At 44.6% G+C, this 27,966-nt stretch overlaps 2 protein-coding genes and 1 long non-coding RNA gene across 8 annotated transcripts in view; 2 read left to right on the forward strand and 1 right to left on the reverse strand.

Moving 5' to 3' along the window:
* Positions 1 to 17,422, forward strand: part of TOP1 (DNA topoisomerase I) — an 80,369-nt gene extending 62,947 nt beyond the window's left edge. Inside the window, exons 14-21 of the mRNA XM_006202539.3 lie at positions 7,829 to 7,972; positions 8,830 to 9,015; positions 10,049 to 10,117; positions 10,639 to 10,753; positions 11,526 to 11,653; positions 14,629 to 14,723; positions 14,945 to 15,094; positions 16,127 to 17,422. Coding sequence (XP_006202601.1) covers positions 7,829 to 7,972; positions 8,830 to 9,015; positions 10,049 to 10,117; positions 10,639 to 10,753; positions 11,526 to 11,653; positions 14,629 to 14,723; positions 14,945 to 15,094; positions 16,127 to 16,229 — 990 coding nt within the window. The 3' untranslated portion in view covers positions 16,230 to 17,422. The remainder of the gene's footprint in view (positions 1 to 7,828; positions 7,973 to 8,829; positions 9,016 to 10,048; positions 10,118 to 10,638; positions 10,754 to 11,525; positions 11,654 to 14,628; positions 14,724 to 14,944; positions 15,095 to 16,126) is intronic.
* LOC116284339 (uncharacterized) lies at positions 727 to 26,996 on the reverse strand. 5 transcript variants are annotated; one of them, XR_012061734.1, is made up of 7 exons: positions 26,209 to 26,246; positions 25,099 to 25,286; positions 23,011 to 23,138; positions 18,536 to 18,636; positions 11,507 to 11,766; positions 3,959 to 4,205; positions 727 to 1,302 (listed from the first exon to the last, which is right to left on the reverse strand). It is a non-coding gene; the product is annotated as an uncharacterized lncRNA (long non-coding RNA). The 5 variants fall into 5 exon arrangements; XR_012061735.1 differs by lacking the exon at positions 727 to 1,302 and having other exon boundaries at positions 2,340 to 4,205; XR_012061736.1 differs by lacking the exons at positions 727 to 1,302; positions 3,959 to 4,205; positions 11,507 to 11,766; positions 26,209 to 26,246 and adding exons at positions 17,698 to 17,993; positions 26,501 to 26,996 and having other exon boundaries at positions 25,099 to 25,217.
* PLCG1 (phospholipase C gamma 1) overlaps positions 26,371 to 27,966 on the forward strand; it is a 35,060-nt gene continuing 33,464 nt past the window's right edge. For both annotated transcript variants that reach the window (XM_031687820.2, XM_031687821.2), the window contains exons 1-2: positions 26,371 to 26,453; positions 26,911 to 27,229. In XM_031687820.2, the coding sequence (XP_031543680.1) occupies positions 27,013 to 27,229 (217 nt within the window). In that variant the 5' untranslated portion in view covers positions 26,371 to 26,453; positions 26,911 to 27,012. The remainder of the gene's footprint in view (positions 26,454 to 26,910; positions 27,230 to 27,966) is intronic.

Genomic DNA, 27,966 nt, shown 5'->3' on the forward strand with positions numbered 1-27,966 from the left:
AAGGTAAACATTAAATGCTTTAGATAAATAGAGCAGTTATTTCCAGCAGTTACAGATTAGGAAAAATTTTGTGAAGAAAGTTGGATCTTAGAGGTATTTCAAACAGAGAAATGTGTCATTACAGGCAGAGAGGGAGGAGTGTGAAAAGGAGTACCAAAAAGAATTATCAAGTGGTGATGGTTATACAACATTGTGAATGTGCTAAATGTTACTAATGGTAAATTTTATATTATGTGTGTTCTACCACAATTTTAAAAAAAGTTATCAAAATAATGGATATTAGATTAACTTTAAAGTATTTTCACATAAGTTGATATGTGATTCTCTTAACAACCACACCAGACATGTACTAATGCCATTTTACAGATAAATAAATTTAGTCTCTAAGAGGCCAGAAAGCTTGCCTAAGATCCAGTAGCTAGTAACTATTACCTTAGATCTTCAGCCCCCTGTTGCCTTCCTGTGATACCCCACTGCCAAATCATGGCCAGCCTTAAATGTCATGCTAAAGTGGCTGGACCATTCTGCATCTGATAGAGAACCATTGACTTGGAACAGAGGAGTGTCTTGAACATAACCCCACTTGAGCAAGATTTATAGGCATTATGTGTGATCACATCAATAAATATGAACTGTTGTAAATGCTGCAATGGGAAAGTACAGGGTACCATTTAAGAGTATACAGGGGCGCCTGATTTGGTCTCTGGGGTTCAGGGAAGGCCTTTCTGAGGAAGTGACATTTAAGATGAGACTTATAGGATGAATAGGATTTATCCATGGAAAGGTAGGAGAATGAGTTCCAGAAAATGGAAATAGCCTTTTGAAATCCCTGAGGTGAGAGAGCTTGGTGGTCTTGACTGAAAGAAGGTCACTGTACTTGGGGTTATAGGAGCAAGAGAGAGACAGGAGGAGGAGACTAGAGAGGGATGCAGGCCAGATCTTCAGACTCTTCCTTGAAGTTTTTTAATATTAGCTGAAATCAGTAGGAAGCCACTGGGTTTTAAAGAGGGGGTGACACCACGTTTCTGTTGTAGAAATGTGGCGTAATTGATCTTTCTGACTGCTGCTCTGTGGAGACTGTATTGGACACAAACAGGAAGTAGGGAGACCATTAGGAGGCTGTTGCAGTACTTACGGCAAGAAATGGCGATGACCTCCACAAGGGGGTGGCAGTGGGGGTTAGAGAAATGAACAGATGCCAAAATATATATAGACAGTATGCTCTTCCAGGCAGGATTAGAGTTGATTGTAGGCGAGTCCCTTGAGGATTGAGAGTCTCACTAAATATGCCAAGTGGAGTACCTTAAGGGCAGAGAGGCAGCCAATTTATTCCAGACAATATCCAGATAACGCCTATGCACTGTAAGGATTTGTGTGGGTTTCTGAGTGATGGTTACGGTAGTAAACCAAGAAAACCCCCCAGACATAGGCCTTGCCTAGAACCTTACCCCAGGACAGAGTGGCTCATTCCAGTCAACTGGGCTGGGATCCTGAGTCATGAAAAATGGTTAAAAGCTTAGCAGGTGGTACTGTTAAGGGAAAAGAAGTATGACTTCTTCAGCTTTCTGCTGGTCCACCTTGGCTATTTCCCACTCAATAGAACAGTGAGGTTGAGGTTTGACAGTATGTTTAATAGTTTTTTCACTGCATTGCCAGCAGGAGAAACATTCTCTTTTTGATAAAAAATAGAAAGATAGAAGCAATAGAGGTTTTATTTTTAATGAAATATTTCAGATATATAAGAATAGATATAATATAGTGAACACTCACATACCCACCATCTGGCTCTGTCAGACCTTAATATCATGTCCTATTTGTTTAGTTGCTTCATTTCTTAAAAAGTTTATTGATAAACACAGTTAAAGCCCCCTGTGTACCATTCATCTTTCTCCTTGGAGATTACTGTAAGGAATTTAATGTTTTCACTCTTGTGTGTATTTTTGTATTTTTACATTATATTATGTCTGCATAAACAATATGAAGTATTATTTTACAAAGTTTAATTTTAAATTAGATATGTTATTGAGATCATTTCTGCACCTGTTTATTTCACATAGCTTTGGTTTTGAGATTTTATTATCTTGACCCACATTTCTAATTTATCCATTTCATTTGCTACATTGTATTCTATTATGTAAAAAATGATCTATTCTCTTAATGAAACATTTAGGGTTTGCAGTTTCTTTTGCTGTTACGAATAGTGCTGGAATAAAGATATTTTCCTTGTGTATATAAGTGAAAATTTCCCTTAAAGATTTATTTCCAAATTCTTCTCTAAAGGGCTTGAACTGGTGCACATCACTACCATCCTCCCAATATTGCGTACAGGTTTCTATCTCTTTCATATTCTTGCTGTTTTTTTTTTTTTTAACATTGATCCTGTATATGACAACATTGCTGAACTCTAGTCTGAAAGTGTCTATGTCTTTTGGAGTTTCTATATAGACAAATAACCTATAAATAGAGACAGAAATAACCTGTACATAGAAACATCCATAAAAACTTAAACTTTCTCTAAGCAACAGTTGTCACTAATTTTGTACTAATTTGTGTACTCAGTGCCTTCTCTCTGGATTTACTTGTTGAAAATCACCCTTTACTGTTTATTTAATGAGGATCCATAGGTGGCAAATTCTCCCTTTGTTTGAACACTTCTTTATTTTAATCTTCATGATTTATTTATCTTTTCACCTATTTAAAATGTATCTATTATTGGTGATCTGTGGCTTCACTATGCTCTATCCAAGTATAGATATATATATATATATATATGTATTTTTTTAATTTTTTGTTGAAGAATAGTTCATTTACAATGCTGTGTTAGTTTCTGGTGTACAGCAAAGTGATTCTTTTTCATATTCTCTTTTATTACTCAGACTTTTAATCTGAAGACTGATGCATTTTTATTCTAGAAAACTCTCAGCCATTATTCCACAGCTTCTAGGACATTCTTTTCATTTACTTCTCTATCTCTTAGGTCTTTTCTTCGTTTGGGAGGAGTTCTCTAGGAGTTAACCTCTATTCATTAATTCTCTTTGATTATATCCAATCTAAAGTTTATCCCCTCTATAGTTTATTTCAAATATTATTTTTGCTTTCAGGATTTCTAATTATTTTATTCCATATCTACCTGATTTCATTTCTGTTATTTTGTAATTTTTTGTTCTTTTTAGTGGATATGATATTTTTTTCTCTTGAACATTTTTGTCTGATTGTTCTTTAAAAGGTTACCTGAAGTGAATTCATGTACTAATTATTGTCATATACCGAATTTCTACATATATGTCAGACTGTTTCTGAACTCACTATCCATTTTCCTCATGTTTTGGAATTTGTAAAGCCCTTTTGACTGGGAGGTAGTTTTTGTCTGTGTATCATGCCCTTTTCCTCCTCTTTGCTCCCTGCTTCTCTGCTCATTCCTCCTGTCTTCGAGGAAGTCTTCTAACCCAGCTCAGCCCAAGCGAACACAGCCCCGGGCTTCAGGTCACCCCTTCCTGCATGGAGCACTTTCATTGTTACATGTTTGAAGCAAAGCGATGATTAAAGCAGGAATTCACTGACTAGATATGACCCAAAAGCCTGTGAAGAGTAGGTTTTTGTATTACAGTGTGAAGAGTGGATAATTGGTTTTACTTCATGGAGGACTTCAGGTCCAGTTTATGGGAGGCTACTGTTGTGGGGCTTTGTTTTATACCTTTTCGCTTCGCCTCCAGAGATTTCTCCTAAGACTCTGCTTGCTCTTGTATCTATATTTTGTTCATTCACTTCCCCCATGTGATATTGTTATACCATTCTACTCTATCTCTGCTCCATCAGGAAATTTAGTTCAAGCATGATGTAGCTTACAGATTTTTGACAGTTTAAAAAATTTGGTTAGTGAAAGGTAAAGAACGAGCACAACTCAGGTGTGTCCCTTTGCTGCACCCTTGCCCCTTCCTGGAAATTTGGACGGGCCTACCTTGCAGTCATAGACAGGGTCACACTACTTTCAGTCTTACAGGTCATGGAAAGGATGAGGACTTTGGAGAGCCTCAGTAACCCAGGAGCTCCAGCTCCTGAAAAGATTGTTCTGTGCTCATTCACATCTTTATTTGCTCATCTTGGTTTGTTCTGCTTTTCCTTCCAGGATTTCCATTATACAGACATCATCTTGCAAGGGTTTCTATTCCCTTCCTCTTCCACTCTTTATATGGTGCCCATAGAATCTGAAATAGAAGGGAAATGACAGTCAGCCTTCTGGACCCTGTAGTTTCATCAAAACTCTCTGATGCCAGATCTGGAGGTTACAAAAGGACTACTTTTAGTAGGTACTCACCTGCTAAGTCCCAACCCCTACCAAGCATTACCTAGTCTTATAAACTGGGAAAGTAACCCTTAATAGAAGTAAGGTTCTTTGAACCAGTCTTAATTTTATAAACAAGATTTATCATCATGATTTTTCTTTTAAATGCAGTACAGCAAACTTTGGGATCAATGTTGCTATCACATTGCACTCAAACTAAAATATTCTCAGTGCCAAATATACACTTTTGCCTTTTCTCTCTTTAGAACCAGTAATTCTGTGATTTCAGATGTATGTGACTACAATCTTTTAAATGTAACCATATGGGGATTAAAGGGCTGGACTGAAGAAAAATGTCTTTATAAAACTTTATAGTCTTGGAAAGCTCTGATTTTGGTGAGCTTTATTAGAAGGAGAAAATAAAATGTGCTTATTTCTAAAAATTATATTCTGAACCCAACTTCCTAGTATACAGTTCTAAATTTTGAAGTGTAAGAGCTAGAACATTAAAGCTTCTGGATGGTATCATGGTAGAACATCTTCATGACCTTGGAGTATATTTCTCAGGACATGAAATAAACACTAACAACAAACTACTGGTAAAGTGGACTTTATTAAAATTAAAAACTTAGGTTCAACAAAGGACACTGCTAAGAAAATAAATATACAAGTTACAGACTGAGAGAAAACATTTGCAACGTGTATACCTGACATAGACTTGTATCCATAATATACCTTGAATCTTTATAACTCAGTAATAAAAAGACAAACATCCCCATAAAAAAGAGCTAAAGACTTGAACAGATGCTTTAGAAGGTAGAGGAATGGCCAATAAATTAGCACATTGAAAGAGTGCTCAACATCACTAATAATCAGTGGAATGCAGATTTAAACCATGATGAGATACTAAGTCCAATTCTAGGTATTTTTGCTTCAAATAAAATGAAAACATAGGCCCACAAAAAGACTTGTACAACAACGTGCATAATGCTGTATTTACGTGAGTCCAAAACTGGAAACACCCCAAGGATCCATCATGTGAATAAACACCTTATGGTAATTATGGTATAGCCAAACCATTAGGGATAGTTACAGAATATAATATACATACATACATACATATACCAGCAAGTAAAAGGAGTGAACTACTGAAAAATACAGCAAAATGGATGAGTCTTTAAAACATGTTGAGAAGCCAGACACAAGAATCTATAAATTTTATGATTCCATTTATATAATATTCTAGATTAGGCAAAGCTAATATATGATAATAGAAACCAGATTAACCAATGATTGCTTTGTTAGTGATTAACTAACTAGGAAGGGTCATAAGGGAACTTTCTGGGATGATAGAAATATTCTCTATCTTGATGGGGTATAGGTTACATGGGTTATATAGATTGTCAAACTGATCTAACTGTATACTTAAATCTGTATAACAAAGTCTTCGTAGAAGATCTATTCAGAATGAAAGTTTAAATAAGAAGTATTGGAAGAAAATACCCTACTTATATCTGAAAAGCATTTGAATATATAAAGAACTCTACAAATCAATAATAAAAAGACAAACATATTTAAGGATGGGCATGTATAGAAAGCTGGTTGGATTTTATTTTCAAACATGATATAAACACATAGGGCCGGGCATGGGGAGGGGTATAGCTCAAGTGGCAGAATGCATGTCTAGCATGCACAAGGTTCTGGGTTCAAATGCTAGTACCTCCATCCCACCCCTCCCTAAAAAAAACCTAATTACCTCCACCCCAAAAAATAAATAAATAAACACATAGGGCCAGTTTATTGTCTTTTCTTTAAATTATGTATGTTTGGGTTTCAGATTGCCATTCGCTCTGGATTCTGTTTAGGGAAACTGAAGGTCTTAGGGATAAGCATACTTCCTAGAGGCAGCCCTCCCCTTTTACTAGACCAGGTGGCTTCCCCCACCACCCCTACCTCTGTGTCCTTATTTGAGAGAATCCTGGTTCCTTGTGCCAGAAGCCTAGCCAGCCTGTGAAGAAAAGTTGGTCTTGTGGTTATCCTCTGCGACTGGCTTATTTGTTAGGTTTTCTGAACTTTATTTCAGTGGTATGTAATGGATAAACCAATGGTCCCTACTGGATTTTTGAAGACTCAGACTCACACGTTGTTGGTCTTTGTGCATCAGCCTGATAGGAAGGAGCCCACTCCTGAGCTGGAGACCATGTGGTTGAAGATGAACCTTTTGTGTATGTGTAAGAATGATTATTAGGGATACTTCTTACAGACTTGTACATGAGGACAGCTTGCATCACACTTTTCTTATTCACCCTCTTAAAGGTCAGAATGTACTTAGTGAGAAATTTTCAGCTTCCCATTGTCAGGAAATAGAACTTGGTAGTTACTGAACCTCTTGTATTTTGTAGCCAAACAAGTACATACAGCTAGTCCTCACACACAGTTGTGGGAAAGTGCTGATGACTCATTAGCATACCTGGATAAGGTTTCATCTCTGAACGTTAGGAGCTAGAAGTAGAAGACATTTCTTGCTCTATGTACCCTACACTCCTGTGTGCTCAGAAGGCCAGTTAGAGTTCTTATATACCTCAAGGACTACATGTCTGTGTCATAAGCATATGAGGGTAGAAATCACTGCAACTCTCTTTGGTTGTTGGGTGGGGGAATTCTTGAGTTCTTAAATTGTGTCCCTGTGTCCATGTCATATAGTCTGTGTCAGGCCTTGTAATACTCCCTGGCCCTTGTGGATTTCTTGGATTTTTTTTTTTTGTTTTTTTCCTTCCTCACCTTTCTCACTTGACATTATCAGTCCTTGATTGTGGATCTCTGAATCTCTTCCCAAGGAAACAGAAATCATCTTCCATCACTGTTGATAAGGTTGTCTTTTTATACCCCTTTAAAAATCTTGCAGTGGCTTTAAAATCAATTTTTAAACCTGCCACCAAAAACTCTAACGTTTAAAAAACAACAACAACAAAGAAAAGAAAGAAAAGAAAGACTTACCAGTAACATTGTTTCCCTCAATCTCATCAGGAATACTTTTAAATGCAGAAAAGTTAGAAAATGGTGAATAATTATGGCAGTTCCTGGAAGGTACTGCGTTCCTTAGTAATTACATGTTGTACTCTTTGGTTCTGCTTCCTTGACAGTTCCATCGAACTGTGAATGAGTGTCTTGAATTTAATGAAATTCAGTCCTTGCAGAAAACTGCTGTTGTGTCACAGATTCAGCAGCAAAGCTGTGACGCTGATGTGGGAATAGCGATGTTTGTACCTTTTGTGTTGACAAGTTAGTTTAGGGACTTGCCAGGTGGGCTTTTCTTAAGAATATAAACCTTTTACAGAGAGAAAGCCAGAGGCTTTCTTAGAATCAGACAGCAGCCAGTTATGCTTGCCAGGAAAATGGGACAGCATGAGTTTCTATCAGGTAAATGCCTTGCTTACTTTAAGCTCAAGTTTGTTCTCTTTGGTTCAGAGCTCTGAATTTGGATATTCAGTCTGTTTTTACTCCACCATCCCTAAGCAGTTCACCTCTGGGGCTGGGTCTTTGCAGGGTGAGAAAGACTGGCAGAAATATGAGACCGCTCGGAGGCTGAAGAAGTGTGTGGACAAGATCCGGAACCAGTATCGAGAAGACTGGAAGTCCAAAGAGATGAAAGTCCGGCAAAGAGCCGTAGCCCTATACTTCATCGACAAGGTGAGAGCATCTTCCCATCACATCGCCTGCTGTGTTCAGCTTAATGAAGATGTAGGGAGCATCTACTCCTCCAAGGCCTGTGCTGTCTGTATTGCTGGAGAGGCAGTGATAGCCCAGTCACCCATGGTCCTGCCCACCCAACCTCTAGTCCCGTAAGGGAGGTAGAATTGGAGAGATGTTCAGTGTCTGCTGCTGTCTCAGTAGTCTGCCTAATGGGAGGGTTTTCAAGAATCTCGATGTGCCAGAAATGCTGTGACAGTTTCAAACTTTCTGATTATGAGCCACCCCCAAAATTTTATTTTGCATCACAACCCACCACACATATATTTGTACTTCTGTGAACTGAAACAAAAGTTGCAGAAAACAATGCTCAGCCTTTTCTATGAGTAGTGAATTCTGATTTTTTTTTTTACTGTTTCTTGTTTTTAAAAGGATGGTTATAAACCCTTAAAATTGGCTAAACAGTCTGTCAGTGTATCACAACTAATTGCACTTATATTTATTTTAACAGAAGTTCTGAATTGTTTCAAAAATTAAGCAAAATTAAGACTAGCTTTTTGAGTCCGATTGCCCAGAATTTTAAAAAATATTCTTTCCTCCATCCCCATGAGAGAGGACAGAGTAAAGAGAAGCTTAGATTTCTGGGAAAGTTTAATCTCCCTTGATTCACCATACTTCATTTTATAGGGGAAGAAGCAACAGTGCAGATCCAGAATTGTCAGACCTTTGCAGACTGATGCTCTTTCCCCCAAGAGAATTGGGAGGCTTCTGATTTTTGGTTTCCTAGAGATCCTGTGAGATGAAAGTTTCTTCATTCATGCTCATCTTCTCCCCCACTTTCTCTCCTTGCTGGGCAGCTTGCTCTGAGAGCAGGTAATGAGAAGGAGGAAGGCGAAACAGCGGACACTGTGGGTTGCTGCTCGCTTCGTGTGGAACACATCAATCTGCACCCAGAGTTGGATGGTCAGGAATACGTGGTAGAGTTTGACTTCCTTGGGAAGGACTCAATCAGATACTATAACAAAGTCCCTGTTGAGAAACGAGTAAGTTAATGTGGCTTAAACCTCGCCTGTTTTTCATTTATTCATTCAGCAAGCATTTGAGTGCTTTTTGTGTGCTCTGCGCTTTGCTGAACATGAGAAAAAAATGACTTGAAAGAGAAAGGAGAGGTATTGTTTGGTGTCCTGTGCACCTCTTTTTAGTCCCTGCCCCACACCTCCCTACCCCGTGCTACCTTACTGGGAATGAGGGGCCATCTCCTGTAGCAGTATGCAACAGAGCATGCTGTAGAGTTATCTCTCATAACAAACTCAATGTAAGATTTATCCCATCAAGTTGTTTTAATGATTTAACCACTTAGTATCCTGTGGTCCTGTTGCACATTTGTCTCTTGGTCGCTTTGTTCAATCTTTTCCAACTCCTGATTCAGCAGAAAGGTAGCCCTTGAGTCCCTGGATCTCTGAGCCCATAGCTCAAGAAGGTACTGCAGCTCCAAGTTCCCCCAGAGACCTGCAGAGTGCTAGCCCCTCCGCAGTCTGATGTTTCATCAGTACTTAGTTTTGCTGGGTATGGAAAATGCTCCAGATTAAACAAAGTTAAAGAGATCTGACGGTTAAGTGTAATATCTGAGCTTAGATTGGATTCCACATTGGGAAGGATAAAGGACATCATTGAGTCAATTGACAAAATTGGAATATGGACAACAGATTGGATAAAAGTATGTTGATGTAAATTTATGAAGCTATTCTGTGTATTTAAGGGACTATCTCTCCTCTTAAAAAAATACACTGAAATATCCAAGGGTAAAGGGCCATAATATATGCAAGTTCCCAGAAATGGTTCAGAATAATTGTTTATGTACACATGTAGATGTAGAAAGGAAGGGAGCATACATGTGCACTGCCCAAGTAGAAAACAAGATAAAATGTTAATGGTAGGTGAATCTGGGTAAAGGATGTGGGTGTTTTTTTGTGCTCTATGGGATTTGTTTCTTTTTTTTCTTTTTGCAAGTTTCTTTAAAGTTGCAGTTATTTCCAGTGGTTTCAAAAATAATTAGGCTCTGTTTATTTCTTTTAGGTTTTTAAGAACTTACAACTATTTATGGAGAACAAACAGCCTGAGGATGATCTCTTTGATAGACTCAATGTGAGTGGACTGGGTTGAAGAGGGGCCTAGCCAGAGCCTCACAAGCTCCTAAAGGAGAGGTTTGCCTGGGGGTGCCTGGGGCTCTTCCCTCAGCCTGTCCTGTGGCACCCTGTGCACCCTTCCTCCCTCAAGCATGCAGCAAACCCACGGCCAACGCCCTGGGATGGGTGGGCAAACCCTGTTACTCTCTTCTGGCTCCTGCAGAGCCTTTCCTTGGCTGGATGTCCAGCCACCTCTGTTAGAGACCCAGGACCTGTCCCTGATATCTTACTAGGGGGGATCTTCACAGGGAAGGATACATTTGCTCTATTGGCCTGCTGAAGATTGAAGTGCTTAGGGAGGCATCATGTGACCTGCATTCTGGAATTTTTTCCTCTTTTCCTAACTTCCCACTGGCGGAGCAGTAAACTTGGCAAGATTGTGATTGCACTGGCATAAATATCTGAGAGTTTGACAGAGAGGCCAGAGTAGTATGGCTTTCAGCTAACTCCCAGCATCTTTTGTTACTTTGTCTTCTCCAGACTGGTATTCTAAATAAGCATCTCCAGGATCTCATGGAGGGCTTGACAGCCAAGGTGTTCCGTACATACAACGCTTCCATCACGCTACAGCAACAGCTAAAAGAACTCACAGCTCGTAAGTACTGCTTGGCCAGACAGGGCCCACGGCCTTACTGATGACATGCTCCACTTCTTCTCAACAGTGTGACTGGAAACGTTTTCCTCTAATACAGGGCTAAGACTCAGTTGTATAAACATAAGATCAGTGCTGTTTCCCTCATTCTTATGCAGCTTCTGAGTTAGTTTTATGGAATGCTGACAGAGACTTTTATCTGCTCTGAAAATGCCTGCATTTTGTGTTTTATTTTATATCTACGTTATTTAACAGAATGAAGACAGTACTGTGATGTTCTGTTAAATTGGAGAGAGTAAGGTTGTCATAGTTACTTAAAAAATGCATAGGACCAAGTCCTTTCCTTAAGGTTTCTGTCCCATCCCCCTTCCCACCAAGAAGAGTACATAGTATTCTCCTAAAAATCAGTTGCAGAAGGTATTACCAAGATCCCCAGCTTTTTCCTCTAGAGCCTAGTTACTGCTGAGTTTCTGCTGTCTTCCAGAGTATGTCAAATGGTACTAGAAAATGAGCCCAAGAAGCCAAACATGGGTGTGTGGAGAGTCAGTATTTTAGGATAGGATAAAGAATGCTGTATGACACAAGCAACACTGAGGCAAGCAGATAATTCTGTTGACTCTCAGATTTTGACCTTGTACCTTGGGGTGACTTGAGTTGATCATCTGAGTGAGAGGAAACCCAGGAAAATCATGAAGATGAAGCACTGGGGAAGGCACAGGTGTTCTCTCTTGTTATACAAATGGACTCTGTTCTTACCATGTTTCTTTCTTTACAGCTGATGAGAACATCCCAGCAAAGATCCTATCTTATAACCGTGCCAACCGAGCTGTTGCAATTCTTTGTAACCATCAGAGGGCACCACCAAAAACTTTTGAGAAGTCCATGATGAACTTGCAATCTAAGGTATCTTGGATCCGAATAGTGGGGTAGCAAAATGAAGAGAATTATATCTGCTATGGCCTTTTATACTTCACTCTTCTGGGCTGGGACATCAGATAGCCAGTTCTGGATCTGTTCTGGAAAAAAGGTTTATGCTAAAAATAAATACATGGAAATACGATGGTAGGTCACTGATCAAGACACTGCATATCAGGTACCCATTACTCAGGAAGTCTGTATTCTGTGGACAGAAGTTCTACATTGGCCAATTCCTATTTTGGAAAGCTAAGTTTGATGTGCTCTTTGAAACACTAATTATTGTCCTCATACATGAGGCTAATGGAAATAATGGAAATAAAGACAGTCTTCACAATTCCTTTTCACAGCCCAGAAATGTAGCTATTTCCAAATCAGATTATTTCAAATTGAGAAGATGATGAAACAGTATTTAACTTTCCCCCAATCCTAGCACAACTATTTTTATTTTTACACATTCCACATGAATCATATTTTTATATAGCTCATCATCAAACATCTGTTGAATACTGGCTGTGTGCAAGGGCTGCTGCCCTAGAGGGAGAGACTGACATGCAAACAACTAGATGTCGTTCCTCTTCCATGTGCCTCCTTCCTCCGATTCTGCCCAGGGCTGAGCTTTTAAGCTGCAAGGCACTTAACATTTGATGATAGCATTTCTGTGTTAGCAATGACACCGTAACTAACCCATTTTAATGTACTAACCCACCATGAGAATTAGCAGATACTTTACTGTAAAGCAGATACATGAGTTACAATTTTCTTGAAATATACTTGCCTAAAAATCTGATACAGATATGCTTTCTTATTGATTTACTAAGTAAGATCCTAGGTGGGTTTAATAGTTACTGCTGAGTGTCAGGATAGTAATGACTATAAATGATAACTTCAACTTCTGCAACAGTTGTAATATATGAAAATACACATACTGTCCATTAGTGACAGTCATTGGTACTACTGATATTACTATGGTTGTTGCCCACATTCATAACTGAAAAAGAAATGAGTTTCAACTAAAGGTTAATTAAATTACAGATTGATCCCCCCCCCCCACGTTCATAAAATTCTATAGTTGGATAACTGGAGTTTTAAAAGTACTGCTGTAGAGTGAGACTGCGTCACATTTTCAGACCCTGGGTGTTTTCCAAGAAATTGAAACTTCTTCCAGATAAGTACCCAGGTGTAGTACATCTGGGTCAAAAGACACACACACAACTACAGCCCATGCTACAGATGCCATCTGGCCTTCCTGAAGAGATGTACACATCCACAATAAGTAAGTATGTGTCCACAGACGTCTCAAATCCTTGGACCATGTGATTGGCAGGCAAGGAACTGTACAGACTGCCCATCCTAGCAACTTCCATTTGCTGCCACTCTGTTAAATCGCAATCATCTGGTACCGTTTACTATCCTCATGCTATCGTTCCAAGCCAGAAATAAAAGCATGGATATTCAGGTGGTGTTTACCTAATTCAGGAGACCCCTCCCTGGAGCATGAGGAGGTCTTTTGTTGGTCTCACTCTGGAACCACTGTTTGGGCCGCCCAGGCTGCCTGCCAGACTAGCCCTCTAAGCCCAGGAACCCTCTCCTGTGTGCCCACAGAGCAAACACACGCCCCTGTTTGCCAAGTGAATCAATGGAGTCTTTGATGCTTTGCGAGAATTTGACATAGCCTGCCAATTTAGCATTCACAGAAATGGTTAAAAGGTTGTGGTTTGTTGCATTTTTAGCCTAAGAAGAATCTGGCTAGTGGTGTCTGTGATGCTTTTGTGTATAGAATCAGTTCCTTCAGCTTAACTTTGGACAACATAGATGTTGGAAGTAAGCCATTCATAGTAAAATGCATTTAATGATTCTCTCACAATGGTGGCCTCTGTTTCCAATCTTAGGCTGTGGGTGTAAATCTGACAGACAATTCTAGGCTGAGAGCAACAGCCCAGTGTGTGTGAGTCAGGCATGTATTTACTCTGCAGAGGTTCCCTTGACCTCACAGGTTAGCAAGGTGACAGCAGGTCAGGGGTTCTGCCCCCAGCAGCATGAGCTTACTGCTTTGGGCTCTAGCTCCATAGTGTTGCCTGCTGCTGTCCTTAAGCGGGAACTAAAACAATGTAGAACTGGTTCTATCAAGGAAGAAACTGTCGTCTCTTCCTTTATAGACTGGGTCTCCATGAGATTTTGTTTGGAGAAAGAGCTCCACAGCTTAAAAAAAAAAGTTTTCGAATCTGTTTTTGAGTGATAGCTATTTTAATTTCCTTCCTGTCTCAGCTTTCTCTTCTTTAAAAAAGCAGAATGCCAAAGCCAAGCCATGCCATGTATTGGCTTGGAACAGACTAAGCTGAGCTGTTTGGCCTCCTGGACACCTTCTAAGTGCCATTTTCTAGTCTCTTGGATATTCCCTTCACTGCATCCTTTTTTGAGATGTTGGCAGCTCCTGCCCAGAGTGCTAGTAGAGTCTAAGGAATCAGCTGGGCTCAGTATATGCAAGGGACCTTGTCTCAGCTTCTAAAGAGTATCTCCTGCAGGATTCTTGGAATGGAGGCTACAACCTGGTACAAGATCCATTTGATCAATAGCTCTCATCTGTAGCCCTCCTCCCAGTATCAAAAACCAAAGTGTTCTCTGATTGAAAGATTAGCACTCACATTCCCAGCCCCAGTGGGTTCTCTTCCCTGAGCTTCTGGGTTAATGGAACCCTGTGTCCCTGCTGATAAAATCCTCATTTCTTGAAGGGTGACTGAAGAAGATAAATGACCAAGTAGCATTTGAACTCAGCACCCACGGCGCATCTACTCTGTGCCTTCATGAAGCCACCCCCAGGTGTTTTAACCTGGCAAACCACCATGATTGACAGCCTGCTGGTGGAGGCAGCATCTAGGTTTCATCTTCTCTTGGGGAGCCCTTCTTTTCCTTCCCTGGGCTTATTTTATTCCTAAATTTTACTGTTGTTCTTCCCTACCCAGATTGATGCCAAGAAGGAACAGCTAGCAGATGCCCGGAGAGACCTGAAAAGTGCTAAGGCTGATGCTAAGGTCCTGAAGGATGCAAAGACCAAGAAGTATGTGTCTCGTGTGGTGTGAAGCTCAGGGTTGGTTGAGAAGAGAGATGGGTGCAGTATCAGCCAGGGGCCCTGGCTTTTCTAGGGTTTCTGAGTGATCTCTTTTAGAAATCTTTGTACCTGGGACTTTTCTGCTTTTACTGCGCCTACGTGGCAGCATGGGGTTGCAGTGCTCTTGTCCAGAGGCCAGGCCTGGTTCTTGATGACTCCCTTTCTTCCAGGGTGGTAGAGTCAAAGAAGAAGGCTGTGCAGAGACTGGAGGAGCAGTTGATGAAGCTTGAAGTTCAGGCCACAGACCGAGAGGAAAACAAACAAATCGCTTTGGGAACCTCCAAACTCAATTATCTGGACCCGAGGATCACCGTGGCTTGGTAGGCACCATGCCTTTGAATTCCAGCTGCTGGCTTGAGAAAGGTGGTGGGGATTCCAAAAGCATTGTTAGCACTCATGTGCCATTCCTGCGCTGCACACTTTCAGTCCTCTGGGAAACCTCCACCTTCTGCTGCATGCACTACAAATGCATTGGAACATCCTGGATGGTCCTAAATGGTCAATACTGTTAGACCACCTTTGAGTGTGTTTATGTCTGTTAAGGCAGACACAGTCCCTGCCCCTTTTGGAACTTCAGGTCAGAGTGGAGACTCTTAGTCCTTCCTTGTTGAAGGAAAAATATAAAAGAGCTCATCTATCTACACTTTTCAATTTTTCAATAAAATTTTTTTTACAAGGAAAAAAAGTAGGAATAAGGAGAGAAGAAAAACAAAAATGAGAATACAGATCTGAGCAACCTACAGAGTTTGTTCTGCTGTTGGCTTGCTTCCCTGCACTGCCCCTTCCCCACACACCGCATAAAATAAATCCAAAATAAATGGCTTTTTTTGAAGATGCTTATTAGTTACCTTGAATTGTTAAGTTCTGGACCTAGGAAGAGCAGTCATTCCCTATGGCCCTGCTCCTCCTCTGGGCCAGGGATTCCACCCAGCTCTTGTATCCTTTCTATTCTTTTTGCCCTGTTTGGTGCTGCAGGTGTGGTTAGCTTGAGAAGCAATATAGTGCAGTGGTTAAGAGCATGGACTCTGGAGTCAGACTGCTCGGGTTCAGTGGTCAGCTCCGTCCTCATTAGCTGCATGGGAATGTGAGCAAATTACCTAACCCCTCTGCCTTTGTTTTTCTTCTGTACCTTTTTCATTTGTACATCTGTAATAGTACCTACTTTAGAGGTCTTTGTCAAGATTAAATGAGTGTAGCACATGAAGCTCTTAGAAGTGTCTGGTACATTATTAATTCTCAATTCTCATCAGATGGATGTGAAGGAGAAGGGAGTACATCCAAACCCCAGCCGCAGGGTCTGTCTCTTTGTCCCTGAAACACACTAACCCCTCATCTTTCTCCCTTGTTTGCAGGTGCAAGAAATGGGGGGTCCCAATTGAGAAAATTTACAACAAAACCCAGCGGGAGAAGTTTGCCTGGGCCATCGACATGGCTGACGAGGACTACGAGTTCTAGCCAGTCTCGAAGGGCAGGATTCTGTGAAAAGGAACAGTGTGGTTTGGGGAAGATGGGATAAACTGTGAGCCTCGCTTGCCCTCTCACCTGAGGGAAAGAGGCAGCAAGTCTTAACAAACCAACATCTTTGAGAAAAGATAAACCTGGAGATATTATAAGGGAGAGCTGAGCCAGTTGTCCTATGGACAACTTATTTAAAAATATTTCAGATATCAAAATTCTAGCTGTATGATTTGTTTTGAATTTTTGTTTTTATTTTCAAGGGGTCAAGTGGATGGGAATTTGTCAAGAGTTCTGCCAGGCAAATTCACTGTTTCACTGAAGCATTTGGATTCTCTTAGCTACTGTATACGAAGTCCGATTATATTGGTGCGTTTTTACAGTTAGGGTTTTGCAATAACTTCTATATTTTAATAGAAATGAATTCCTAAACTCCCCTCTCCCCCATTTCAGGACTTTAAAATTAAGTAGAACAAAAACCCAGCGCACCTGTTAGAGTTGTCACTATCTATTGTCATGGGAATCAATTTTCATTAAACTTGAAGCAGTCGTGATATCGGCAGTGTTTTGGTTCAGACACCTGTTCACAGAAAAGCATGATGGGAAAATATTTCCTGACTTGAGTGTTCCTTTTTAAATGTGAATTTTTATTTCTTTTTAATTATTTTAAAATATTTAAACCTTTTTCTTGATCTTAAAGATCATGTAGATTGGGGCTGGGGAGGGATGAGGGGTGAGCGAGTCTAAGGATAATGAAATAATCAGTGACTGAAACCATTTTCCCATCATCCTTTGTTCTGAGCATTCTCTGTGCCCTTTCAGATACCCATCTTTTTCATTTAAAACCCCAGTCTTTCACTTGAAAGACTTTATTGTATAAAAAGTTCCACAGGTCAATAAATTTAAAGGAAAATGAGTATTTGGTCCAAAAAAAGGAGAAATAATGAAGATTTTAGGGCTTTTATTTTTTTCTTTTGTAATTGTGTAAAAAATGGAAAAAAACACATAAAAAGCAGAATTTTAATGTGAAGACATTTTTTGCTATAATCATTAGTTTTAGAGGCATTGTTAGTTTAGCGTGTGTGCAGAGTCCATTTCCCACATCTTTCCTCAAGTATCTTCTATTTTTATCATGAATTCCCTTTTAATCAACTGTAGGTTATTTAAAATAAATTCCTACAACTTAACGGAAACTTCGCGTCTGCCTCTTCGTAACCCAGGGCCCCAGGCCAGAGTGAGGCTTTGGGGCTGGGACTTGGTGAGGGATGTGGTCTGCCTGCTCCTGTCAGCAAGGGTGCCTCCCTCCCCAGGAGCTAGGGACCAGGCCTTGAAGGGGCTGCATCTGTTGTGCCGACGTGGGTTTGGGTCAAAGAGGGAGTAAGCCAAAGTCCACATCCTTAGATAAAGGCAGGCCCAGGAAGTGAGGGCGGGTACAGAATACCTACAAGAACAGGTGGGGTGCAAGAAGTATATTTGGAGCATAGGGTGGGTTTATTGAGCAAGATGGAGCAAGTGTATTTGAGTGACAGATCCTGGAACACACTTCATGTGTGCTGGCCAGAAGCAGTGGGGAACTTCTTTTGGGTTTGCTTATGTGGCTCAGCTTTCAGTCAGGATGGCAGGAATTAAGGGTGCTAAGCCAACTAGAACACTGGATCCCAGAAGCTCTCTCGCAGATGGAATGCAGTCTTCTTGTGTTGACTGAGACGAGGAGTAGTTTGTGACCACTTTCCAGGGCTCTAGCATCCAAGCTGGCTAGGGTCCCTACAAAAATTGTTAGTCCTTTCATCTTAGATTACAGCTAAGTCTGGAATTCAGGTTGAAGGATGAGGTCTCCTGGGCAAATGGAGCAGGGAGTAGGAAGGCCAAAGGGGTCAGAACTGGTCACTTGGCTAGCCCTTGCGAGCACACACAGGTGTTTTCGGGGGGGGGCTCCATCTGCCCTGATGGGCTCTGAGCTCTGGGGGCTGGGCTGGGCCCACTGCAGAGAGTCCTAGAGGGGCCTTCCTGGCAGCCTGCATTCAGTAGTCGGGGAGGGAGGCAGCATTCACCCAGGGAATGAAAGGTTATGCAGCCATTACTGCTTTGGAGCAAGAGACCACAGCCCGGTATTGTTGAGTTCTGTGGTGCTGAGGTGGTAGACGGCTGAAGGTAGGGATAGCAGCAGACATGCTAGTCCAGTGCCCAATCAATACACTTCAGCAGGACCTGCCTCAACCAGGGGACCCACCTTGGACCACAACTAAAACTCAGGGACAGGAGACCTTGCAGGCAGATTTTACTGATGAGCAGGAAATTGTGCCTACCTTTTCCAGCAAGAAACTTTTTTCTTCTGAGGGCAGGTGCAGAGCAACTAGACGCTGGTCAAGACTAGTTGTGAAGGACATCCTGGGTGGTAGCAGCAAGCCTGGAAAGCAAGCGAGAGAATGGGAAGCTGGGATGAGGAAGAGGCCAGACAGGTAGGTGAGGACCAGGTGTGAAGGGCCCTGGAGGGAGGATGCTTGAGCATGGAGTCAGGAGGCCCACCCCTTGCTTGTTCATCAGGCTTTCCTCCTCCCACTTGCAGCCACTTGCAGCCATGTCCAGGAGCAGAGGCCATATGCGCAGGATCTGACAGACTCCCTCCGGTCAAGCCCTTCCTGGGATGCTGGAGTCCAGCTGTGGGCAAAGGTGGGGGATAGCTTCCACGTGCTACCCCAGCCAGACATCTGGGTGTTTGCTTGGCCACTCGCTCCCCCACCTCCCACGTCTGGTCAGCAGGTCCTGTCCTCCCTGTCAAGGCTAACTCAGGCCTCTGCCACATTTAAGAAAAAAAAAGAAACCTCCAAACTCCCAGCCTTCTCTAGCCCCTCCCTATTTCACAAACAAGCACCTGGAATGAGTCATCTCCACCACCCAGTCATTCCCCCACCTACTGCAACTAGCTTCTGCCCCATCTTCCTCCAGTTCCCCTCCCCACTCTGACCACAACCACCAGTGAATGAGTGGCCAAACCACTAAGTGGGCTCTGCTTCTGCACCTTACTTAAGCTCTCTATGGCACCAGACACTTGACTGCTCCTTTTTTAAAACGACTCTACTAGTATATTTTACATATCATAAGACCCACCCATTTCAAGTGGACAATGATTTTTGGCAACTTTACTGAATGGTGCAGCCATCACCATAAATCAGTTTTAGAACTTCACCCCGACGCTGTAAGATCCTGCATGCCCACATAAAGTTAACCCCCGTTCCCACTTCCAGCCTCCACTAATCTACTTTCCCTATAGATTTGTCTTTCCTGGATATCTCACATAAGTGGAGTCATACAACACGTGACCACTCCCTTAAAGCACTTCTCTGGTTCCCACGATGCCACCCTCTCCTGGTTTTACTCCTCTCCCTCTCTCTCTCTCTCACTTCTCCATCATCTCTATCAGGTTAGCTGATTTCATTCGTGCTTGAACATGATGATTCCCACGTCTCTACCTCCAACCTAGACCCCCTTCCTGAGCTCCAGATGCATATTTCCAACTGCATCTCTGGGGGGGTGTCCATGGGCCATTCAATCTCAAGTTCCTAGAACTGAGATCAGTACCTACTACTCCAAGCCCACTGGGCTGGGTTTCACATCTCAGGGAAAGGCACCACCACCCACTCTTTCCCCCACCTGGAGCCTAGGGCAGCCACTGTCCTTCACACCCTTTCTCTCACTTACATATCCAGTAAATAACCAACTCTGAAATACCTCCTAGATACCATATGCACCGAATATACATATTTCCTCCAAAGAAAACTTTAAAAAGTTTTTTTTTCTGAGAAGAGTTTACTTACATTTCAGTCCTTACAAATTGGGTTCTTCTCTCAACTTGTTTTGAACCAAAAAGCACTTTTTGGAGAAAAAACACATTATCCTGAAATGACCTCAGTCAAGCTGGTTTTGGACAATTATAAGTAGTCCCCTGACAAAATCAGTAAACGAGGCAAAGAAATTTACCACAGACTGAGTAATTATTTCTCACACTCCCAAGTACTACATATAAACAGGAGGCCTCTTCAAGATCACTTTAAATTGCAATATAGTGTTGATTTTTTTAGGTTTGAAAATGGTACTGCAGTTACATGTATTTATTTTTTAAAGATTCTTTTAGAAAAGCACTAAAGTATTTATAGATAACATTATAGAGTTAAAATTTGTGTCAAAATAATATGGAAGGGATTAGTGGGTAGAGTGGCCATCAGTTCATGGTTAAGCTGGCTGATGGGTACATATTCACTGTGCTATCCTGTCTCTAGTTACGTAACTTAGAAGTCTTCCATAACATTTTTAAAGCAATACAGTCAAGTGGTGGTTATGCATACCGTTAACGTACTATCTATGGGAGAAATGAAAAGAAACCTGTTTTAACGTTATACAGAAAGGTAATTATGCTTAGCTTAGAATATCCAGTGATAGCATCAAATATTGATTCAAAAAGTATTTTTCTCTGCAGCGATATGGATGATCCTCAAAAACATTATGCTGAACAGAGACACAAGAGTACATACTCCATGATTCCATTTACATGAAATTCTAGAATAGGCAAACCTAATTTGTAGTGACAGAAAGTGGACTAGTGATTGCCGGGTGGGGACGGGAGACTGTAAACAGGCAGCAAAAAACTTTCTGAGGTGACGGAAATGCTCTATTTCTTAAGTGGGTGGAGGTCACATGAGGATATACATCTGTCAAAGCTTACCAAACTTTACACTTAAAATGGGTGCATTTTATTATATGGAAGTTACTCCTCAATAAAGTTGATTTCTCCAAAGTGCTCTTTCTCAAACAGCTTAGAAGGCAGTGAAGATGATGTGCTTTCAGAAATTATATTTGATGACTCAAAAAGTGGCTCTAATGGTGACAGCTACATAGAAATCAAGATTCACGTAAAGAATTTGAACATAATTTATTACTGAAAAGGTGAGAGTCAGAGAAATCAATACTCATAAATTAATATAGTGTTTTAAATAGTATGGGGCTTAGAATATGTTTAAAATAAGTAAATAAACTGTTAAATGTGGGCATCTGAATTATGCATCTCTAAAAATATTTACATTTTAGTTGCAAAGAAAGCCACAAAACACCTAGAGTGACCTTACTGTGAAAACAAGTGATTGCCTTATATTTGGAGCTGCTGTATCTTCAGGTATAGCCCCCACTTTGCTCTGTCCCTACGGCCACCAACAGGTCCAGGTGAAATCAGCTGTCCTTTCCCAGTGCTCTAGGGGCCCTTATCACACTGAACTGTCAACTGTTGACAAATGTCTGTTGGCATTTCTCTCTCCACTACTGGACCGGGAACTTGGTTTGATTCATTCTGCTGTCTCACTGCTATAGAGCAGGCATCAGGAGTGTTTATTGGAAGAAAGGAAGAGAAAGTGGAAAATTCTGTCCTGTGCCAGTGGCTAAGCAAGGGCTCTCCCCTTCTCTGCCTTTCAGTGAAGCAATTACAGTAGCCCTACCACCTTCCTGAAGAAGGGACGTCTGCAGTCCAGCTTTCCTGCCTCAACATCTGGGTCCTAACAGAGGGGCCCAGTAGCAAAGGGGAAGCAGAGTCCCGGCCCAGTGTCTCTTGAGTAACAGGAAACACAAGGGGCTGAGCAGGAGAGGTGAGCAGGAGGATACGACCTTAAAAGTGTGATGCCCAAAGACGAAGGCAGAGCCATGGATGGATACTGGGGGCCAGAGCTCAAGAGCTAAAACCGCAGGTATGGGGTGGAGTTCAAGGTGCACTGAGGTGAGTGCTTATTAGGTACCAGCTGTATGCTTAGGCGTGGGCTGGCTGACTCAAACCCTTGAGAAGGGCTGGTCAGACATCCAACATAAGAAACTACTGAGCAAAAAATTAAAGAATAGTGTAAAGAAAAGAGATAAAGTTCTATGCATAGATCAAATTAGACAGTGCCGAGTCTATAAATCTGCCTACCTTCAACTGCAGAAGGGGCTTCACTCCTAAGCTATATTTTTATACCATCTATATTCACTCAAGGTCATTACAAGAACAATGAAAACTGTGCCAGCATTTGCTGTTAATCTGCTGAGAACATTCTCCAGTATTTCAATCAAGTAAGTGTCTATTTGAGAAACTTCTTTTATAATTTAACCCTAGAAAAATCTATCTCCCCCAAGGAATCAGTTCAAAGAGTTTTTGCTTTGGCTACCAGGAAGCTCAGCCATATTAACTGTCAATCACAGCAGCCATGCTAACTCATATTCCTTCTTATAACAGCACATCCCATTTCTACAGGACAACATTTTTGTCTTTTAAGTATTCTGAACATTTCTTAAAAGACTGAGAAAGAAGACATTTGTGGTGGGCACAGCAGTGTGCCACTCAGATTCCCCTTCAAGAAAGCACCTGTTAGCCCCCTAAGACACCTCAGCTGCAGACAGCTGTCTGGCCAAGACTGTGCTTTGCCCAGGACAGCCAACATCCAATGGCTGACTGAAGTGGTGCTATGAAGGCCCAGCCATATGAAGCTGGCACTGAACAAAAGAGCTCCCTGTGGGCTGGCTAAGGCTGCCATCAGGCCCGCAGCTTAACTTCTCCCTGTGCCCTCTCCTGTTTCTTTCCTCTCCCTTCGACAGGGTTGATTCCAAGGGCACTCCCTAAAAAACATTCCGCACACTAACCTCTGTCACAGAGCCTGCTTCCCAAAGAACCCACGCAGTGACAACATTTAACCAAATAACTAAAAATAGAAAACACATCAGGTATGGGTACTATAGAGGGGAAGAAAACACAATAAAATGGTCATACCTACGCAGAAGGCAACATAGCATGGACTCTGGTGCCAGGCCGCCTTGGTTTGAATCCCATCTCCGCCACCTCTTAGCTGTGCGTCCATGAGTATGTCTCTTAATCTCCCCATGCCTCCATTTTTCCATCTGTAACATGAGGACAGTAATAGTACTCACCTCACAGTGCTGTAATGAAGAGTAAACGGGGGTAAAACGGTTATACAGGGCTTACTATACGCCAAGTGTGATTCTGAGTGTTTGGTAAATAAAACAGACACCTGTGAGGTCAGGCCCACAGGGCCAGAGGGGTATCTGTCCTGGGACTCTGCCTCAGACTCCAAGCCCAGGTACTTGTATAAGACAGAGCATGTTGAAACATGAGTGTTGACAGAAATAGGCCCAAGCAGGGCTAGCCTGGATGATGTCACGGGCGTGTGCCTTGTGTGGGTGCTAAGCTGCTCCCTCCCAGCCAGTGCAGCTGCAGGCACTGCCAGTAACACCCACGTACCCAGATATATGCTGAGCTGGGGGAAGCCCATTCCAGTCACACCCTCTGCACGCCCTGCTTTTCCTGAACGTCCTTGGGTGGCGGGAGGCACCTGAGGCCTGGGGTGCTGGCTCAGAAGTCCCAGGAGAAAATGGGGCCCTATTTTCTGATTAAAGGCCTGGCAGCAGACTGGAAACATGAGCTCCTGTTGGCAGGGATTTCTGTAGCCCCTGGAGGCCCGGCCTCAGAGGCAAAAGCAAAAGCAAGGAAGCATGGGCTTACATGTCGGGAAGCTCTCAGAAAATGGAGAAATGGAGATTAAGAGTGCATCACCACCCCACAGACTGCCCAAGTTGGCCCAAGGAGTAAATGAGGGCTGCAGCACTCAGGAGGAGGCCTCCTGGAAAAAGGGACAGATCAGAGAAGCAGGGAGGGGCCCAACCTGTCCCCACCTGTCTTCTTGACCTCATCACCTCCCATGTTTCCCCCTCACTTAGTACACTGTAGCCTTCCTAAACTCACTAGGCTCTTTCTGGCCTCAGGACCTTTGTACATGCTGTTACTTCTGCCTAGAAAGTAAACTTTCCTCCAACCTACCCCTTAATAATTCACCCAGCCATCTACTTAGATCTTTTAGGCCTCTGCTGCATCCTGGAGAGGTCTTCCTTGTCTACTAGAACTGAAGTAGGTCTCCCTAATGTTTTCTCTTATAGCCTCTGTTCTTTTCCTCCATAGCTCCCATCACAATTTTCCCAACGTAACAGGGTGTTTATCTCACTAATGCCTGTGAATTCCTTCCTATAGGGCTGGTGCAGTTTCTCTTGTTCTCCTGACTCACTGATGCCTAGCACAGGGAAGCTCAAGCCTGCAGACAGGGGCAAGCACTACTTCAAGCCCCGGCCAGCCCAAGCCACACCCTGTGAGCACTCAGGTTCTGCCAAGTTTCCTGTGTCCAGGGCCAGCCATGCCTAGGGCCTCTCTAAACATATGCTCATTAGCCAGCTAGACTCCAGGCCCACTGACAATTGTCCATCAGGATCCACTGAAGCCAGGGGCTCGCCTGTGAGGCAGAAAATGCATGGCGTCAGAAAGACTTGAGTTCATATCCTCACTTGTTATTTATGTGACCTTGGGGCTAGCTGTAGAACTTCTCCCAATCTGTTTCCTGTCAGTAAATTGGGGACGATAATCCCTGATGAGAGGTTAATTGTGAGGATCAGGTGTGACCACATGTTGTAAAGCTTGCAGCGCTGGGCTGGGCATTGGGTCAACGTTCTTTCCCTCCCACCCACTTTAAAGGCCTGTCACTAGGTGGCAGTCCATCTCAGCCACTCTACCTCCCCTTGGGTGGCCGCAGCCTACTAGCGCAAATGTCTCAACTTCAGGCGGAATTCTCAGCTGCTTGGGGGCTACACTTGAGGTGATCAAACACACCAGACACACACACACACACACACACACACACACACACACACACACACACTCACTCTCTCTCTCTCTCTCTCTCTCTCTCTCTCTCTCTACCATTATAGCAAGACAAAGTCAAAGGCAGCCCCAGACACCAGTCATCACCCAGCTGGGGGGACTACCTGAGCACACACTGTTAATATATGTACTCACACATTCCTGGAAGCCTGGATCTCTCTAGCATCAGCTGGGTGCTCTGCTGGGCCTCTCAGCTCTGAACTGCAGAACACTGTCCTGCTCTGCCTGGCTCAACATCTGTCAGACAGGTTGCACTGTGACGGAAGGTATAGTTAATTCTGCAGCAGGGGCAGCTAGATTGCAGAGGTGCGTCTAAGGAATGACTGCAGGAAGATAAAGAGCAAGAATTATTCAAATAACCACCAAAGGGCATTGTGGCTGGAGAATGGAGTGAAGGCGAGGTGGTGAGAGATGAAGTGGGAGAGAGAAAGGGGACAGACTATGCAGGACCTGCTGGGCCAGGTCAGGAGAGTGCATTTTGTGTGCAGTGAGGAGTCATGGAGGGTTTGAGGCTGGAGGTAGGGAATCATGATTCAATTTCATTTTAAAGAGTAGAGCATGGAGAACAGATGCAAGCAAGACCAAGGAGGGTAAATAGTCTGGGTGAGAGAAGATGGGCCTTGAGCTCTTGGCAGAGTGCAGATGTCTGAAGGCAGAGTGAACCGGATTTGATGGGCTGATGTGGGGTTGAGACAGAGGAATCAAGGATATCTCCAACGGTTTTGGCCCAAGCACTTTAGAGGAGTTCAGTGTCATGTTCTGAGAAAGTAACTGTGGGCGAAGCCATTTGAGGAGGAGGTGAGATGTCTGTGTTACGTGAGGACACGGAGCAGGTGGTGGGATGCAGGAGAGATAACAGCTTTGCTGCTTAGGTTGGGGGAGGGGGGCGGTGTGGAGCCATGTGGGAAGGGTCAGGTCGCCTTGGGAACTGACTCAGGATCCAGCCCAAAGGAAGAGAAGCTTCTGAGGCCGAAAGGCAGCGGCCAGAGAGGGTGGAGGAAAACAAGGAGAGTCGTGACGTGAAAACCAAAGCTCCGGAGAGCATCTGCAGGAGGAGCGGTAAGGAAGGGCTTGAGCCCGCGCCTACCACATGGAGTCGGAGCGAGGGGTGGAGAGGACACTGGTCCAGCCGAGGGGCAGAGGCGAAGACTACTGGAGGCCTTGCAGGGGGTGCTCAGGCCTGAGGGGGCTACTCCGAGTGACGGAACCCTCCAAGGCCACACTGGCTGCAGGGGTACAACAAACCTGGGTCTGACAGTCACAGAAACCGCCCGCGGGCCGGCCCTGCACGACCAGAGAGGGGCGGGACAGGCCTGCTGTCCATCAGAGCCTGCCGACCAATCCGCGGGCGCCCCCGCCCCCGCCCCCTCCCCGGAGAGGGCGCGCAGAGAACCCGCCTCCGCCGCCGCCGCCGCCGCCGCCGCCGCCGCCGCCGCGGGTGTGAGGCGGCCCGGCCTGGCCTGGTTCCCTCCGCCGGGCAGCCCGCCCAGGTACTGGGTTTGGCCCGCGGGCCCGGCGGGGCGCTCTGCACCCTCACCTCTCCTCGCGGTCGCTGTGCGGGAGGCGCTCGAGGAGCGGGCTTGAGGAAACTGCTGCGGCCAGGCCTGTGCGGGACAGTGGGCTGAGCAGCCGCCTGTGCGTGTGCAACTGACGGCCGGGCAGGCGCGAGGCTGCCGTGCGTGACGGGGGCGGCCGTGGACGCCGGACTGTGTCCGCGGCCGCGTGAGAAAGCTCTGCGGGACGGAGGGACTGGCCGGTTGACCGCGGGCGGCGCGTGCGCCCCGGCCCGGGGCCTGTCCGGGGGTCGCTGGGCGCAGGCGCGGCGGGCGGCGGGCGGGGGTCCTCCCCACGGGCGCGCGGGCGCCTTTGTTCCCGGCGCGCGGGCCGGGGCGGGGCCTGCAGGGCCGCCCCGCCCCCGCTCAGGCCCCGCCCCGTCTCCGCCCGCAGGAGCCGCCGCCGGGGTCCGCTCGCCGGCCGCCTCCGCCGCCGCCTGTTCGCGCCCGCCGGGCCTGCGTCGCCGCCGCTTGTGCCGCCCCCTGCGCCAGAGCCATGGCGGGCGCCGCGTCCCCCTGTGCCAATGGCTGCGGGCCCGGCGCGCCCTCGGACGCTGAGGTGCTGAACCTCTGCCGCAACCTCGAGGTGGGCACCGTCATGACTTTGTTCTACTCCAAGAAGTCGCAGCGGCCCGAGCGGAAGACCTTCCAGGTCAAGCTGGAGACGCGGCAGATCATTTGGAGCCGTGGCGCCGACAAGTTCGAGGGGGCCAGTAAGTGCGCTCCCCTCCCCAGGGCCCGCTACGCGTTCGGGGGCTGCGGGGGGCTGCTCCCGGCTCCCGCGCGCCCCAGCCCGCCGCTGAAGAGACTTGGGCAAACTTTCAGGCCCTCCCCCACGCCCTCCGGGCCCCGCCCCCCCTCGGCCCGGGTGGTCACCGGGGGCGGGGGGCATCCGGGTCCTCAGTCACCTGACAGGACACCCCCTCCCCCAGCCGGGGGGAGTGCTCCAGGCGCATTGCCCAGAGGCCTAAAAATTCTAGCGGACTGGAGACAAGCGGGGCAGGCATCAGGTCCCCCACACCCCAGGAGTGGTGTGCGATGAGACGAGGGAAGCCAAGGCAGCGTCCCCCACCCAGCCCCAGAATCGAGGGTCGGACCAAATGCAGCCTTTCTCCAAAAAGAGCAGTCTTGGTAAAACTTCGGGCCTCCAGGCTGGGCTCTTACTTACAAAGGAACCTTTGGGTTCCCTAAGTAGAACTTAGGCAGATGTTGGGGTAGGGCTGGTTTTGGAGCAGAGCCAGGCCTACTCATCTCTCTCTTGGGGAGAGAGGGAGGAAGGGGGTCCTATTTGGTTTGGAAAAGTCTGAGAGGAGGCAGAGGCTGCTTTTTCCTGCTGTTCTTTTGTCCTGAAGCTGAATTTTGGAGATCTGTGTGAGTGGGCAGACACTCAAAGCCAGGACAGGGACTTTCGGTAAAGGGGACGGACTCCCCTTGCCCTTGGAAGTATCTC

This window comes from Vicugna pacos, chromosome 19, assembly GCF_048564905.1.
Source record: "Vicugna pacos chromosome 19, VicPac4, whole genome shotgun sequence".
In the NCBI taxonomy this organism is placed as follows: Eukaryota; Metazoa; Chordata; class Mammalia; order Artiodactyla; family Camelidae; genus Vicugna; species Vicugna pacos.